This window comes from Bemisia tabaci, chromosome 3 (genome assembly GCF_918797505.1).
Source record: "Bemisia tabaci chromosome 3, PGI_BMITA_v3".
NCBI lineage: Eukaryota > Metazoa > Arthropoda > Insecta > Hemiptera > Aleyrodidae > Bemisia > Bemisia tabaci.
Window position 1 is genome coordinate 24,192,834 of NC_092795.1, and position 13,590 is coordinate 24,206,423.

Below are 13,590 nucleotides of genomic sequence, written 5' to 3' on the forward strand. Positions count from 1 at the left end.
TACGTTGCGCATTAAACCTGTGCTCTAACTAAAGTAATGTTTAATTACGTCGACAGTTTTTTTGCAGGAAAGTTGAAACGGCACGATTCGAGAAGGAGCAGCGAGGACACATCTCAGGGACAATATTTTACGGAGCCAATCGAGGAACCGATCGTAGAGCGGAAAGTGATCGCCGAGTCAACCAGCACCGAGTCACCGTTGACACGATCGAGGAGCAACGAACTCAAAAGAATCAAACGCGAGTCGATGGAGAAGCTGAAACGAATCGACAGCACGACCTTACCGGAAAGGGACGAGCTCCCCGCCATGCAGGAAACGGAAGTCCCGGAGGTTAGACCGGAAACTCCCGCGGGCGGATCCGTGGAAATGCCCGTGGGGGAACCAGAAGTTCTGCCGCAAGTCCAGGAATCGGATTCTGGAGATGCGGAATTCCGGCGGTCGAAACGCGGGAAGTCGGAGGATAGACGACGGCGAGAAAGTTCCAGGAGTCGAGGAGAAGAACATTCCGAAAAGAGGAAAAGTAGGGAAGAACACTCTGAACGAAGGAAAAGCAGGGGCGAGCACTCTGAAAGGAGGAAAAGCAAAGAGGAGTCCCTGGAATCCAGGAGGAGTAGGAAAGAACACTCACATTCGAGGAAAAGCAGGGAAGATTCCTCGGACTCGAGACATAGTCGGGAGGAATCCGCCGATTCAAGAAAAAGCAAGGAGGAAACCTCTGACAGGCGGAAAAGCAGAGACGAGTCTTTCGATAGGAGGAAAAGTAGGGAGGAATTCTTCGAGTGTATGAGAACTAAAACAGAGTCTCCACCAATTCGTGATGAATTCGCTGAGAGGAGGAGAAGTAGGGAAGAATCGACTGAAAGGTTAAAGAGTAAAATAGAGGGTTTGGAAAGCAGGATTAGCAGAGAGGCGTCCGCTGAAAGGGGGAGCAGTAGAGCGGCGTCCTCTGAAAGGACGAAAAGTAGAGACGAGCCTTCCAACCTAAAAAGTAGTAGGGAAGAAAGGGATGATCTCAAATCCAGCAAGGAGGACGCGGATGAACCCAAGTCGAAATCTTCAGAGTCGGGCAGCGAAATTAATCTGAAAATGGAGGATGCCGGTGATGACATTGAGAAGAAGAGCTTGGTCAATCAGCCGGAATCCCTGGAGGACGAGCTCCCTTACGTACCCACAACGCTTCCTCTTGAAAGGTAAGAATTATTCCTGCGTTCATTCGATTGCGCTTTGCAGACATAGTAATTAGATTTTTCTTGAGGAGACCTCTGACTTTTCAAGTTAAAAGTTTTGGATGCAGTTCCTCGCTGGAAAAAAAGGAAGTCAGAATTTTATTTATATTATGACAAAGCCTCAGCAATTACGGCCATTTACATTTACACTTCTGAAATTACTAAAGGAAAATTTCTGAAATTTCTAAATCACTAAAGGAAATAAAAAAGAGTTCAATTATATTACAACCTTCTCTCCCAACGCAATGGATACCGTGTATTTATAAATTGAAATCAACTGTATAAGCACTTAAAAGAACGAAGGCTGGTATATATATTTGCCTGTGGACTAGGAGAGGGTTGAATAAATGGAATGCTATAATAATTGATCATTTGCTCAAAGGCTAACGTTCAAAATTCGCTATTACTTCTTCAAATAAAATTACGTAGTTATAACGAACAATGACTCCCAAAATAGTCATTATTTTTGATAATTTTTCCGAATTATGAAATTTCTTTCCACGGTTTAAAATAATGTAATTAAGAAAAAATGACCTAAAAACAGCCATTAATTTCGATGATCCGACGGTCATTCCCAAAATAATTTATTAGACAAACATCGGGTAACTCCACTCTTTTTGTCGCTCCAGTTGGTTTTGAAGCTATAATTTGGCGACATTTTGACTTGAAAAGGCAGAGCACTCGGTACGCGCAGAAAAGTTGATAGCCTTAGAGTTGAAGCAGTGAACCACGAGAAAATAACGTAAACCTGCTTGGCGGTCCTTATTCGTACTTAAGTAGGCAAGTAGATAGCGTTCACCGTCTCTATCAGAAAGTTCCAAACTTTCGAGCTCAAAGCTCTGCGTTGCCAATGTAGTTAAACGTGTCCTTAGTGCATGCTTATTTCAGGAGACTTCTCGCTCCTTTATCCTCGTGTTTTTTACCCCATCCTCCTGTGCTGAAAAATCCCTGAATTCGTTAAACATGACCGGTTTTGCAGAATAATGGTGGAAAAATTACAATTAGCCAACTAGGCACTACTCGTGAATGAGGGATCGGATTTTTTTATGTTCGTAAATTCAAACTTCCAGTTCACCAAAAAATTAAAACCTACTGCAATCAATTTGAGCATCGAAATAATGTTTTTTCACCATGGAATAATTTTTTCAGTATGCCAAACTTAGCTTGACAACTTAACAGAGAAAGTGCGAAAAAAAAGGATTCTTCGTACAGCTCAACTTCATTTTCGAAAAGACAAGTTTGCTTTCAATGACCGATTTGATTTACGTTGATTTTGGTGTTTTAGCGGACGGAACATTTGAATGAACTATCTATAATGTAAAAAACAATGAAAACTAATACTTTTTTGTAAGCTAATCATAGACATGTTCAATAAGTCCTACGTAGTTTGCATGAAATTATAACAGACGAACATGACTTGTGATTTAATTCTCCCTTGATTTAGTTATCTATTCTTTAAAATAAAAATGAATAAAATGAGATCGTCTCCTGTGAACTTTACCTACTCAAAATAATTGGACCACATTTTGCACTTAGGAACTATAAATTCCAGCTCAGTTAAAAAACAACGTAAGTGCCATTAGTTTCCCTATGCACATAAGAGTTTTTTTCGGATGAGCCAGAAATAATAGCTCTTAATTGCAAATTGAAGTCCAATCGAGGATGTTGATCTCGTTGCGAAAGTGTCAAAATCGGGGAAGATTAAGGAGTCAGTGCCTATGGCTACCATTCAGTTTTAAAATAATAGCAATAAATATCATTCCACAAGTGTAAAACGAAATTCATTCCTCATTTCCTGAGCGGAATCCAACAACTTTAACTAGTGAAGTTAGACTAATTCGCACTGGTAATAATGACAAATCACCATTTGAGTGTCATCTGATCCGGTCACACCGCCCAATTTCTCGTCTAGCGTAGTTTCCAATGCACGTGACCCACTGATCCGTGAAACCACTCGAGAAATCAAAGACCCTCCCCCTCCCGCAGGAGAAGAAAACAGGAGGAGTGTTGACATATTTTGGTCAAAAAACGGCATTGATCCGGCTGAATTCGCGGGCCACCACCAATTAACAGATCCATCTGGAACGATAGTTGATTACCTCAAGGTGAATTGAGTTCGATCAAAAACAAACGCGGCCTTCTCAATTCTTATTTTCCCCGAGATCAGGAGACCTGTTTGACCATAAGAGAGGAGGGTGTCGACCGATGAAAATCCAATTTTACATCAAATAAAATATTTCCCAAAAAGAAGGAGGCAACAAATAATTTCATACTTTGGTTTTATTTATCAACTACTTTGGACTGCCGGAAACCCTACGTTTCATGACATTATTTCTATTCTTATTTACATGTGGAGTTTAGGGAATGTTCAACATTTTACCGTCGCTTAAAATGTTTGAATCAAATTGATACTTTCTAAATTAAGTTTTGATAGACTGTCATGTATATCCATCCATGTAACACTCATTGTATTCCCTAGTACAAATTGGCGATAGGAGCTGCGTTTCAAAATACCATAGTTCTTATAGCCGACTGAAGAGAGCGATAGAAAATCATATAGCTGGCTGTAGAAAGTGGAAAAAATCATACGGCCGGGCTACACGAAGCGATAAAAAATTATGCAGCCGGGCTATAGTTCCTATCGCCGGGCTTTACACTTTATCGCCTGGCTGTTGCTTTTCCGCCATCGGCTATAAAAGGCTATAAAAAATTGTGTAGAAATTCTTGTGCTTTGTAAATCCTTAAGTTTGTACGGAATCACCTTAATATTTACAAAACGCACATTATATTTTCCTTTACAACATATTTTTTTTCATCAATTAAAATGAGAATAATCCATACAGAGTGTGCAAACATTCAAAGTCATGAGTTGAAAAACGCTGACTCCGCGGCGAGATTAAATATTAGAGCCTAACACAAAGCGAAGCGGCGGCGCACTGACGCCTACAAACCTAACAGGGATACTTCACGCATTGCGCAATGCGTGAAGTATCCCTGTTAGGTTTGAAGGCGCCAATGCGCGTTCAGCGCTGGCTGCCCGCCGCAGCGTACCGCGGCGCTTGAAGCAGCTTTTTCACACCAGAGGTACTGCACAGTATCATACGAAATTGAAGACGCTCCAACATATTAGGAATGGCAGGCATCCTTCAAAAGTACGGAGCTTTCCTCGCAAATTAAATCAAGATACTGCGGCCCAAAAAGAGAGGGGTAGTCCAAAAACTCACTAATTCCTAGCATCCGTAATTAGTAAGGTTTAGCATACACTTTATCGCCAGGCTGTTGATTAATCGCCATCGGCTATAAAAGGCTATAAGAAATTGTGTTGCCGGCTGTAGAAGGTATTGGAAATCTTACAGCCGGCTGTTGGTCTATGGTATTTTGGAACACAGATTCTACTGCCAATTTTTACCAGGGTTTGGAAGGAACATGGTTAGAAAGTCTTATGTAGTGTCCACAAGATACCAGACAATCATTCTGAACCGATGGGTGATATATAAAAAATGCATAGGTAACTCCGATTGTGCCGTTACAAAATCACTGGACGTGGTTAATTACTTTATAAAGGAAACTATAATCATTAGGTGGTTGTCTTTGTAACTCCGCTCATTCAAACATTTTGACAAAACAATTTTAAAAGGAAATATCAGTTATGTATGTTAGTTTATATGTGAAAAAATAAAACATAATCGGAGAATTTGAGATGAAGGAACACGATTGTTGACTGAAGTCATCGATGTGTAAGCAGCCGCACACTAATTTTTAGTTCCAAGCAGTGGTGGGGCGGCGGGGCGTGCTTTGAAATAAGTTAATCCATCTGCCATTTTTAGTTACAGAAAAAGAATCGATTATTAAGGTGTTCGTTGCGAACACCCTGATTATCGATCCTTTTCCATACGTTTAAATGGCACACCAATCGATATATCGCAAAGCACGCCACGCCACTAGATGCCCCATTTTCCTTTAGCAAGACAGCATCGCACATTGGGCTTCGCTGAAACTCCCAAGGTTCATATTGCTGAAATGCATCCATTTTATGGACTTGCACACGAAACAATTTCTATTTTCGAACGCCGATGAACTGAATAGCGGAACCTGACGGCGAGTTGGGTTTTAATAGCCGAGAGGCTGCCTTTGTCATTAACTGGGACCCGTTTGGGATGATGCAGGTCTGTCGGACTGCCAATCGTTCCCGTGAAACAGAGAGCGGGCGACTTGGTGAAAACGTGCCCGATCGACCGCCCCCGCTCAACGACCCCCCTGACCCCCGCCTCACTGGACATGTTCTGTGCCTCCAGCTCACCCATCACCTCACCGATGCCTGACAAATTACTCATCGTTCTCCCCGGGTAAGGCCTCACCACCCTTAGTTCTACATCAGACGGTAGCTATTTTGCAAGTTGGCAACACTGTTTTTCCTCCATTTAAATCCATTTAAAATATCGATTAAATCCATTTAAAATATCGATTTTAGGTGAGGCAAGCTATCTCTCCTCAAATCAATTGTTTTATATACATTTAAATAGAGGGAAAACAGCGTTGCCAACTTTCAAGAATCGCCACTGACGATAGAGCAGCTGTATGGAGCTGTATGTTCCGCTTATGAATATACTCGATGTATTACTCTGATATTTATAAAAGTGTATTAAAATGAAAAACTAGGATCTCTACCATTTTTTGCAAGAAAATAATAATGAACGATGCGGTGCGTCTTTGCTGTTATAATGAAAATTATACAGTGTCATTTACATATCTTGTCTGTCTCTATGTATATAATGTGCTGTCTTCCTGCTTTAAATGTAAATACAAAGCTTTGCAATGTTCCCTTCATAGTTTAGAAGAAAACTTGTAATACGGACGAAAATAATTTTTAAAACGATTCACGATAAATAAATTGAGTAGCCTTAAATGTGATGTCCAGATCCCCATTGCTGCTTGTGTTGTAAGACTTTATGTGTATAAATCAGCAATAAAATCATATTTCTTGTGGGTCAATGGTTAGTAGCTTCTGCATCACATATTTAAAACCATTTTTTCTACTATCAGCATGCTTCATCGATGTCAATGGGTATTGCGAACTTCAGTGTCAGTGCTGAGGACAGAAGAGTTTACTGATGATTTATTTTAATATAGTCGCATGTAGATTTTTTACTTTAAACAGATTAATTTCAGAAGTACCTAATTCGTCAATGCCGTTCTAGTGAAAAAGTCAAACATTCAAACCAATTGTTAAGCCTTAATTGAAATTGTCATTCACCATTGATTCAAAAATTATTCCCAGAGAACATCAAAGATGCGTTCATGTCCCCTCAAGAAAAGTCGAAAATTTTGAGAGCTACAACGAGCGTTTGGATTTTTTGATCATAACGATCAATATGCACTCTTCAGTGCTTAAATCTTGCTTTGCCCCACATATGGATTATAAAAGGCACAGAACACGTATCTTGATTTGAGATATCGGGGATTACCTACTTATCATATTTTATTTTTTCCAAAGAAAATCAATAATTATCATTCCTTGGAATTTTTCTGATTTTTCTTTATCTCGCACAAAACATTAAGTAAACGTTTCCAAGAACACCAGTGTTGGTTACACTTCAAGAAAATGAAATGACGGAGGATATCTTGGAATGTTGTCATTGAGATAATACGTGTATTTGCGGAGAAAAATCTTCCTGTTAAAATGCCTTTAACGGATTTCTTTTCGAGACAACTAGCACGCTCATTGTCCCGATAGAATTCTTATAACGACAACCAGCATCCCATCAGGATTACAGGAACTCTGATTGTCCAGAAAAGAAGTCCGTTGGGGGGATTATTCATAGTGTGTTCCCATTAGTCCTCTGGGAAATTTTCCTCTGCGTAACGACTTTCACCATCAGTACACACCTTTATACTTAGTATGTCTTCATAAAATGTTCATGCATGTGTTCATAAATGTTTTAAGAGCAAAAAATCTAAGGATTGTTCTTTGTTTCGCAGGGTGGACCTCTCGTGCGAGAAAGTGAGGGTGCGGTCCCCGTCGCAGCCAAGCTCCTGGCAGGAACTAGCCGAGCAAGTACAGAGCAATTCTCGGCGCGCCTCAAGCGCCTCCACGTCACCACCACCCCTCCCGCCACGCATGTCCACATTCCACCCTACGCGACCGGCGCCCAAGTCGGCGCCCCCCATCCCTTCCCCCGCTCCATGGGTCTCCTTCGAGGAGATGGCCGAGAGGCGGCGCTCGCCCAAGAAGATCACCACGCTCCCGGCCCGCCACTCGCCGGCCACCGGGGCTTCCAGGAGTCGTAGCCGGAGTCGCAACCACAGTCACAACGTCAACTCTGCCGCAGGAACGGGATCGGGGGCGGGGTCGACAACAGTTTATAACTATGTAAACCCGGAGGACTGCAGCTGCGAGTGCCACGAATCCCGTATTCCAGTAGACAAGAAACAGACCCCCGGACACAGCTAATGGATCGCTGGATAAGGTTAGGTATCAAAAATCACATACAGATATGTAAAGAATCAAATACCACAGTTTGCGGTTTTACTCGAGAATTTTCATGTCCGACCTCTCTGGTGGACTTGATCCACCGTAAGCCGCTCCTAGTTGATATGCATGTCGTAAATGAGAACCACAGCTAATTTTTGGAACTAGTTCCAAATCATGAAATAAAGGAACGGTTCCAGTTAAGATGCCTACATTGGTTGTAAAAGTGGAACCGGTTCTAGAACTGGCTTAAAATTTCATCGCTCGCTTCTCATCAACTTAAAAAAAGGGTGCTTCCCAGCCAAATTGTTTCTTACAAAGAGCGGCACTGGTACACGTGGAGGACTGTCACGTCGTTTCTAGATGATATGTTTTTCCTTCTTTAAATTTTCATTCCATTAGCAATTTTCAGTATATAACTATAAAGTTCCTTAAAAATTTAACAGAAAATAATGTGAAATTCTAAAAAAAATATTTGATGCTAGTTGAACCTGAGAAATTGCATTCACTAATCGAACCTCCATGGACTCATCGAGACTGCTTCGAAACACACGAAGACAAATTTAAAGATGAATAACCAATAATGTAATAATAATGATGTTCGGATGAATGAACAAATTGAATCTGTTGTTTCCCTTCGATTTGATTTGCAAACTTTCTTGCCGGTGAATAATTTTCTTTAAATGTATCATGGAAGAGACGTCGCATCGTCTCGAGCAGAAGTTTGTGTAAGACATTGAAGTTCTTGTTATAATTATGTACATTTACTTTGTTGTAAAATCGTTTGCACAAATTTCCGGAGCACCCTCCTCAGTGAAGACCCCTAAATATATACTTCGTCAAATTTATTTTCTCTTCGACGAAATTTTAGGTATTTTCTCTTTCTTTTTTTTCCGACTGTATTTGATGCTAGTCTTTCAACTTTTGATTGCTTTTTTTTAGAGATACTATCTCGTGTAAATACCCATACACGCAGATGACATTGCGTAATAGTCGTTTTCTGAACGGAAGAACGTTGCAAGATTTCTAATGGCAATTTCCAAGTTTACAGTTGAGTGTTTTCAACTGAAAACACTAACTTTTTCTCTCATTATTTGAAAAAAATTAGCACCGTTTTGGACGAAAAATATACAGTCATATGTATTTAAAAACATATGATTTGTTTGAGTCATATTTGCGACCTCGAAATGGACGCATGTTCCTTTGTCTAAAGAATAACGAATACAGATATATCATAATTTCCATTGTTTCCGCGATCGCATCATTAGATCCCATAATTTTTTTTTTTTTTTTTTCAAGGAAACTTGACCATTTCGAATAAGTTCTAAAATGCACAATGAAAGCTTATCCAAAAAATAAAGTAGTTTAGAGATACGATAGAGGAATAAAGTGCATTTCAGTGTGCTTGTGATATGAACTCAAAATGATACGATGAAACTAGTTGCTTGCTCAATGTTTTGAAGATGCTTTGTGATTACAAGATTAAATGTTTAATAATTTATTTTTCAGATACCTTGTTTCATATAAAACCGAAAAGATGATTGTGATTCCTGAACACATTATTTGGTGGCATGCTCCTTTTATTAAAATACATTTAATATTTTTGAATGCTTCTAATAACTAACTACTAACACTCTCTGCAATATTTACATGTAGTCTTTGCTCACTTAAGAGGACAGTTTAAACCACCACGAGCAGACACACTGTATTGATACTTGAGGATTTCGCAAACATTGTAATGGCGGATATGGATTCGATCGACATGAATCGATCGGTAAATAAAAACGTGAATCGATCGATGCCGATTCGATCGACAACCGTGAATCGATCGGTGCCGATTCGATTGACAATTGTGAATCGATCGACAAACCCGTGAATCGACCGACAATTCTGTGAATCTATCGAACTTTGTCGATCCAAGCACGTCAATCGGTTCTCGTTTCGATTTTTGATCGATTCATGTCGATCGAATCCATACATTCCTATTATAATACCATAAAAATACTTTCTCACCTGGACGAAAACCCGCAACGAAAGAAAGAAGTCAGTCATTGATTACGTGTCATTCTTCGTTTCTTTTTTTTAAGCCTCAGCATCCTTTACCAACTGCACACTACAATTTTAAGATTGATTTTAATTCAGAACACTGCCTCCTAAATTGCATTTAAAACCATTTGACAGCAGTTCAAACATCATTCATGCACAATTTTAAAACGAAGCACAGCTATTCTAATGTAATTCTAATATCATTCATAGACTGATGTTCGATGGTAGCTTTGGAATATAAATTTTTGACAGTGGTTGCTTAACTGAACAATATCCGAAGGAAACCACGCGGCGGGATTTGTAAATACTGAGAGGGTGACAGATTTTGAGCCTTTGAGACGTCTTGAGCTTCTGAAATGATTGAAATGCGCTCAATTTTATATTTTTCGTTCAAAAGTCTTCCAAAAAATCGTAAAACTTCATCAGTAGGTATTGCAGCCATATTAGACGAATTTCAAACTAATTCCCTTCGGAAATAAAAAAATCAGCAAAAGAGAACTTGCATAGTTTACGTAACTTTTGCGCTCTTTTTACTTTCATAATCCTCAGCAAGAGATATTCTGATGAACCCTTTGCATATCAAAAAAAGATAAAAAAGCGAAAAATTGAAACCCAAAATGAACGTACGAACCAATTATTTGCTGAATAGACATCAAATTCTTTGCTGCTTTTGACGAAGAATTTACTCTTTTAAACTCAGATGCGGATCATAAACTAATTATCAAAGAGATTGATGAAAAATTGGTATGTTGTAAAAAGATGCAATCAAGTCGAGCATATCGTCGCTTGGCTGACAGAAGGGCGTAACTACACCTGGAGATAAGCCCGAGAGAGTATTGAGTCATATGAACAACAGGGTTAATCTCGAAGTGTAGTAACGCCCTTATACCAGGAGGGCGACGATATTTTAGATCAACACACGAAGCTGAGAGAGAGAAAAGGAGAAGGATAAGTTAAGCCCCCCCCTCCTCCACCAGATCATTTTTTGGTATATCTTATCCCAGCATTTACATTAGTTGATTTTCCACAGAAAGTCTCGATCAATCATCTGCGATAGCTCTATTTTTTGTGAATCGATTTTCATGATACAAAATCTTGGGTTCAAATCGGTCGCAACTCAATCAATCAAAGGGCTATGTAGTCACGTGACAACAGAAAAAGAGTTCATCAAGCTCCTACGATAATTACATAATTGTAACAGAAGTTGATTTGGTTCCGAGGGTTCCCTGCGAGGAACCGATGTCCAGCTAAAATTTTCCTCCAGAGCGCGGAACTTGAAAAGGCAATCGTGATTATTTCTAGCCTTAAAGTATCATTGTTGAACTGTAGCAATTAATTTGTTTTGTAATTGACGAATTAAATATGAATTGTAGATATGTAATTTATGTAAATTATTTTAATTGAAAACTAATCCGGGAGCCCTCACCCGATGCAGAGTTCTGGCAAGTTGGCAACAATGGGCTTGGCCCATTTAATTGTATGTGAAACAATCGATTATTGTGGAAGCAGGCTACCCACCGAAGTCGATTTCTCACGGAGATTTAAATGGCGGAAAACAAGGCTGCGCCAATCCGCGATAATCACCACTGTTCTGATGATCGTGGTCCTGCAAAAACCAAGGCGACGTAACACTTGAAATAGAAAAGCTCACCTGAGTAGAAGAGTTGGATTGATTTTCAACGATCGTGTTCTGCTATTTTCAATATTTTTTATGTGTTTCGAAACATTGCATTTATTTTCGAATTCAATTTTTTCTTTTTTTTTTACTAATATGGTATTCCATTTTCACTGTTTTTTTTTTACATAATCATAGCTTGAGTTTACAGTAGCGACGAGTTATGAAGTCTTAGACTCCATAAGTGTTTTTAAACTTGCATTTTACTTCATAATTAAGTTGTAGTTTTTTCCAGAAGATTGCAGTAGGTTTTCATGCTTGATCATCACACTAGATTAATTTTTCTTACCTAAAGTTAAAATAATTAATCATAAGTGGAATGAAGCATTTGTCTCGTGCCCTCGTCTCCAACCAACTCAAATTCAATTATTTGAATGTGGAAGTAAACTTCATTTATAAACTTCCGGGAAATGGCCTGATAAACCGGTGTAAAGCTCGGTCGCGTTAATTTTTTATCTAATTTTATTTCACTCCGTTCCTTAATCAAAAATAAAATATTCATTTTCTGAGAGCTGAAACGAATCACAAATTGAAAGAACGGCAAAATTGTTTCTCAGAAGAACTGAAGAGCAGAACGAATGATATATTTAGATAATTACTCAATCAAGTCAAGTTTGTAGACTTTTTTTAACACACGATACGTCATCGTTGACTGCTTTCCAACTTTTCTAAATGAGGACATTTTCTATGACTATTGGAAATTGAAGTCGAATATTTAGAAGGTATGAGCGTTTTCAAGAGTTGATCTCTTGCCTCACAAAAACTGCATTTTGCTACTTCTCGCTGAGATTTATTTTTCCTCAAAACTATCTTTCCTTCTGTGACTTTTTATAGTTCTTTTTATTTGTTTCGATATTCATGAAGTTTTATTGTTACTGTTATCGGTTACTTTATATAATTATGAATTATTAATGAATTTGTTATCTAAGAAATTATATTGTTGTATTAATAATTTCTGATTTTTTGTTAATACGTCTTTTTATTTTCGAACCATCCCAGCTGAAGAATCTCTTTCGAGTCCCCTCTCCCCTCCCAACCTCCTTTAATAGGGGTCTCAGGCAGGCTCAGACCCCCCTTCCTCCAATGAGGTCCTCCCTCTTTACATGACGTCATTTTAGGACGGCCCCTAATCAGTGGCGAGGCGTGAATGGTCGATTATCGATATTTTCCCATTGATGATATAGTAAAGAATATACTCTAAGGTGTTCGTTGCGAACACCCTGTATATCGATCCTTTTCCATAGGCTTAAATGGCAGATCAATCGATATATCGCAAAGCACGACACGCTACTGCCCTTAATGTCTATACAATATGCATGGCAGAGGATCTCCTCAGAGACTCAAACGCACGGATAGAAAAACTGGCGCGGCGGTTGCGTTCCCGTCCGTGCGATGTTGTCAAATTGCAGAGTCCTCCTATTTGCATTGTCCTCACTTCGGAGGATTTGACATTAGAATTGACAACACTGACTCCGTGCCACGCTCCGAGCCCGACAATGCACTCTATAATCGAATCTGCAGCTTGTAAAGGGCCGCTAATTTGATATCGGGCATATTCACACATTGCGCCGCGCACAAAACCAGTGATGCAACTGAGAAGCGCGTCGGTGACAGTGTCCTCGATGACTTTTTTAATGACGTTAACGTTGTTACGATCGTGTTTTTGCGCAATGGCGAGGCGGGTTTTCCTCTTGGATTTTGCGATGAGGTCGGATGAAAACAAGAGGAGAGGTGATTGTTCGAGTCGAGTGGGACGGGGACGTATGCCGACGTTCGAGGTGACTGGTTTTCGCCAATAGATGGGAGCAGCTCGTCTGGAATCCGAGTGTGCGAAGGAAAAACGCTGTATGAACGTTCGGATGTCGCCAAATTCCTGCTGATAAAAATCAAATTTTCTTGCTGATTGGAAATCAGCAAATTTGCTGATCAGCTGATTTGCAAATTTTCTTCAGCTTGGAGGACGAGGCGCATAACTCAAGTAGTAGTCATCGCGATAAATAGCAAATAATTTCAATACATTTCGAAATAAAAGCAAGCAATATTCTGCTTTGAAATTTTGAGAGCTTTTTCATAGAATCTAGAGTAAATATACGGAAAATCTCTGGCTAAAAAAATCAATAAATAATTTAAAACGAAAGGAAATCAGACAGAGTTTGATGCATTTAGCCTGATCT

At 39.4% G+C, this 13,590-nt stretch overlaps 1 protein-coding gene across 3 annotated transcripts in view; it reads left to right on the forward strand.

The window, feature by feature from the left end:
• Positions 1-12,386, forward strand: part of LOC109031154 (uncharacterized) — a 73,361-nt gene extending 60,975 nt beyond the window's left edge. For 2 of the 3 annotated variants that reach the window (XM_019042508.2, XM_019042507.2), the window contains 3 exons: positions 68-1,190; positions 5,393-5,572; positions 7,206-12,386. In XM_019042508.2, coding sequence (XP_018898053.2) covers positions 68-1,190; positions 5,393-5,572; positions 7,206-7,677 — 1,775 coding nt within the window. In that variant the 3' untranslated portion in view covers positions 7,678-12,386. The remainder of the gene's footprint in view (positions 1-67; positions 1,191-5,392; positions 5,573-7,205) is intronic. The other variant, XM_019042509.2, reaches the window with a different exon arrangement.
• The last annotated feature ends 1,204 nt before the right edge of the window (positions 12,387-13,590 follow it).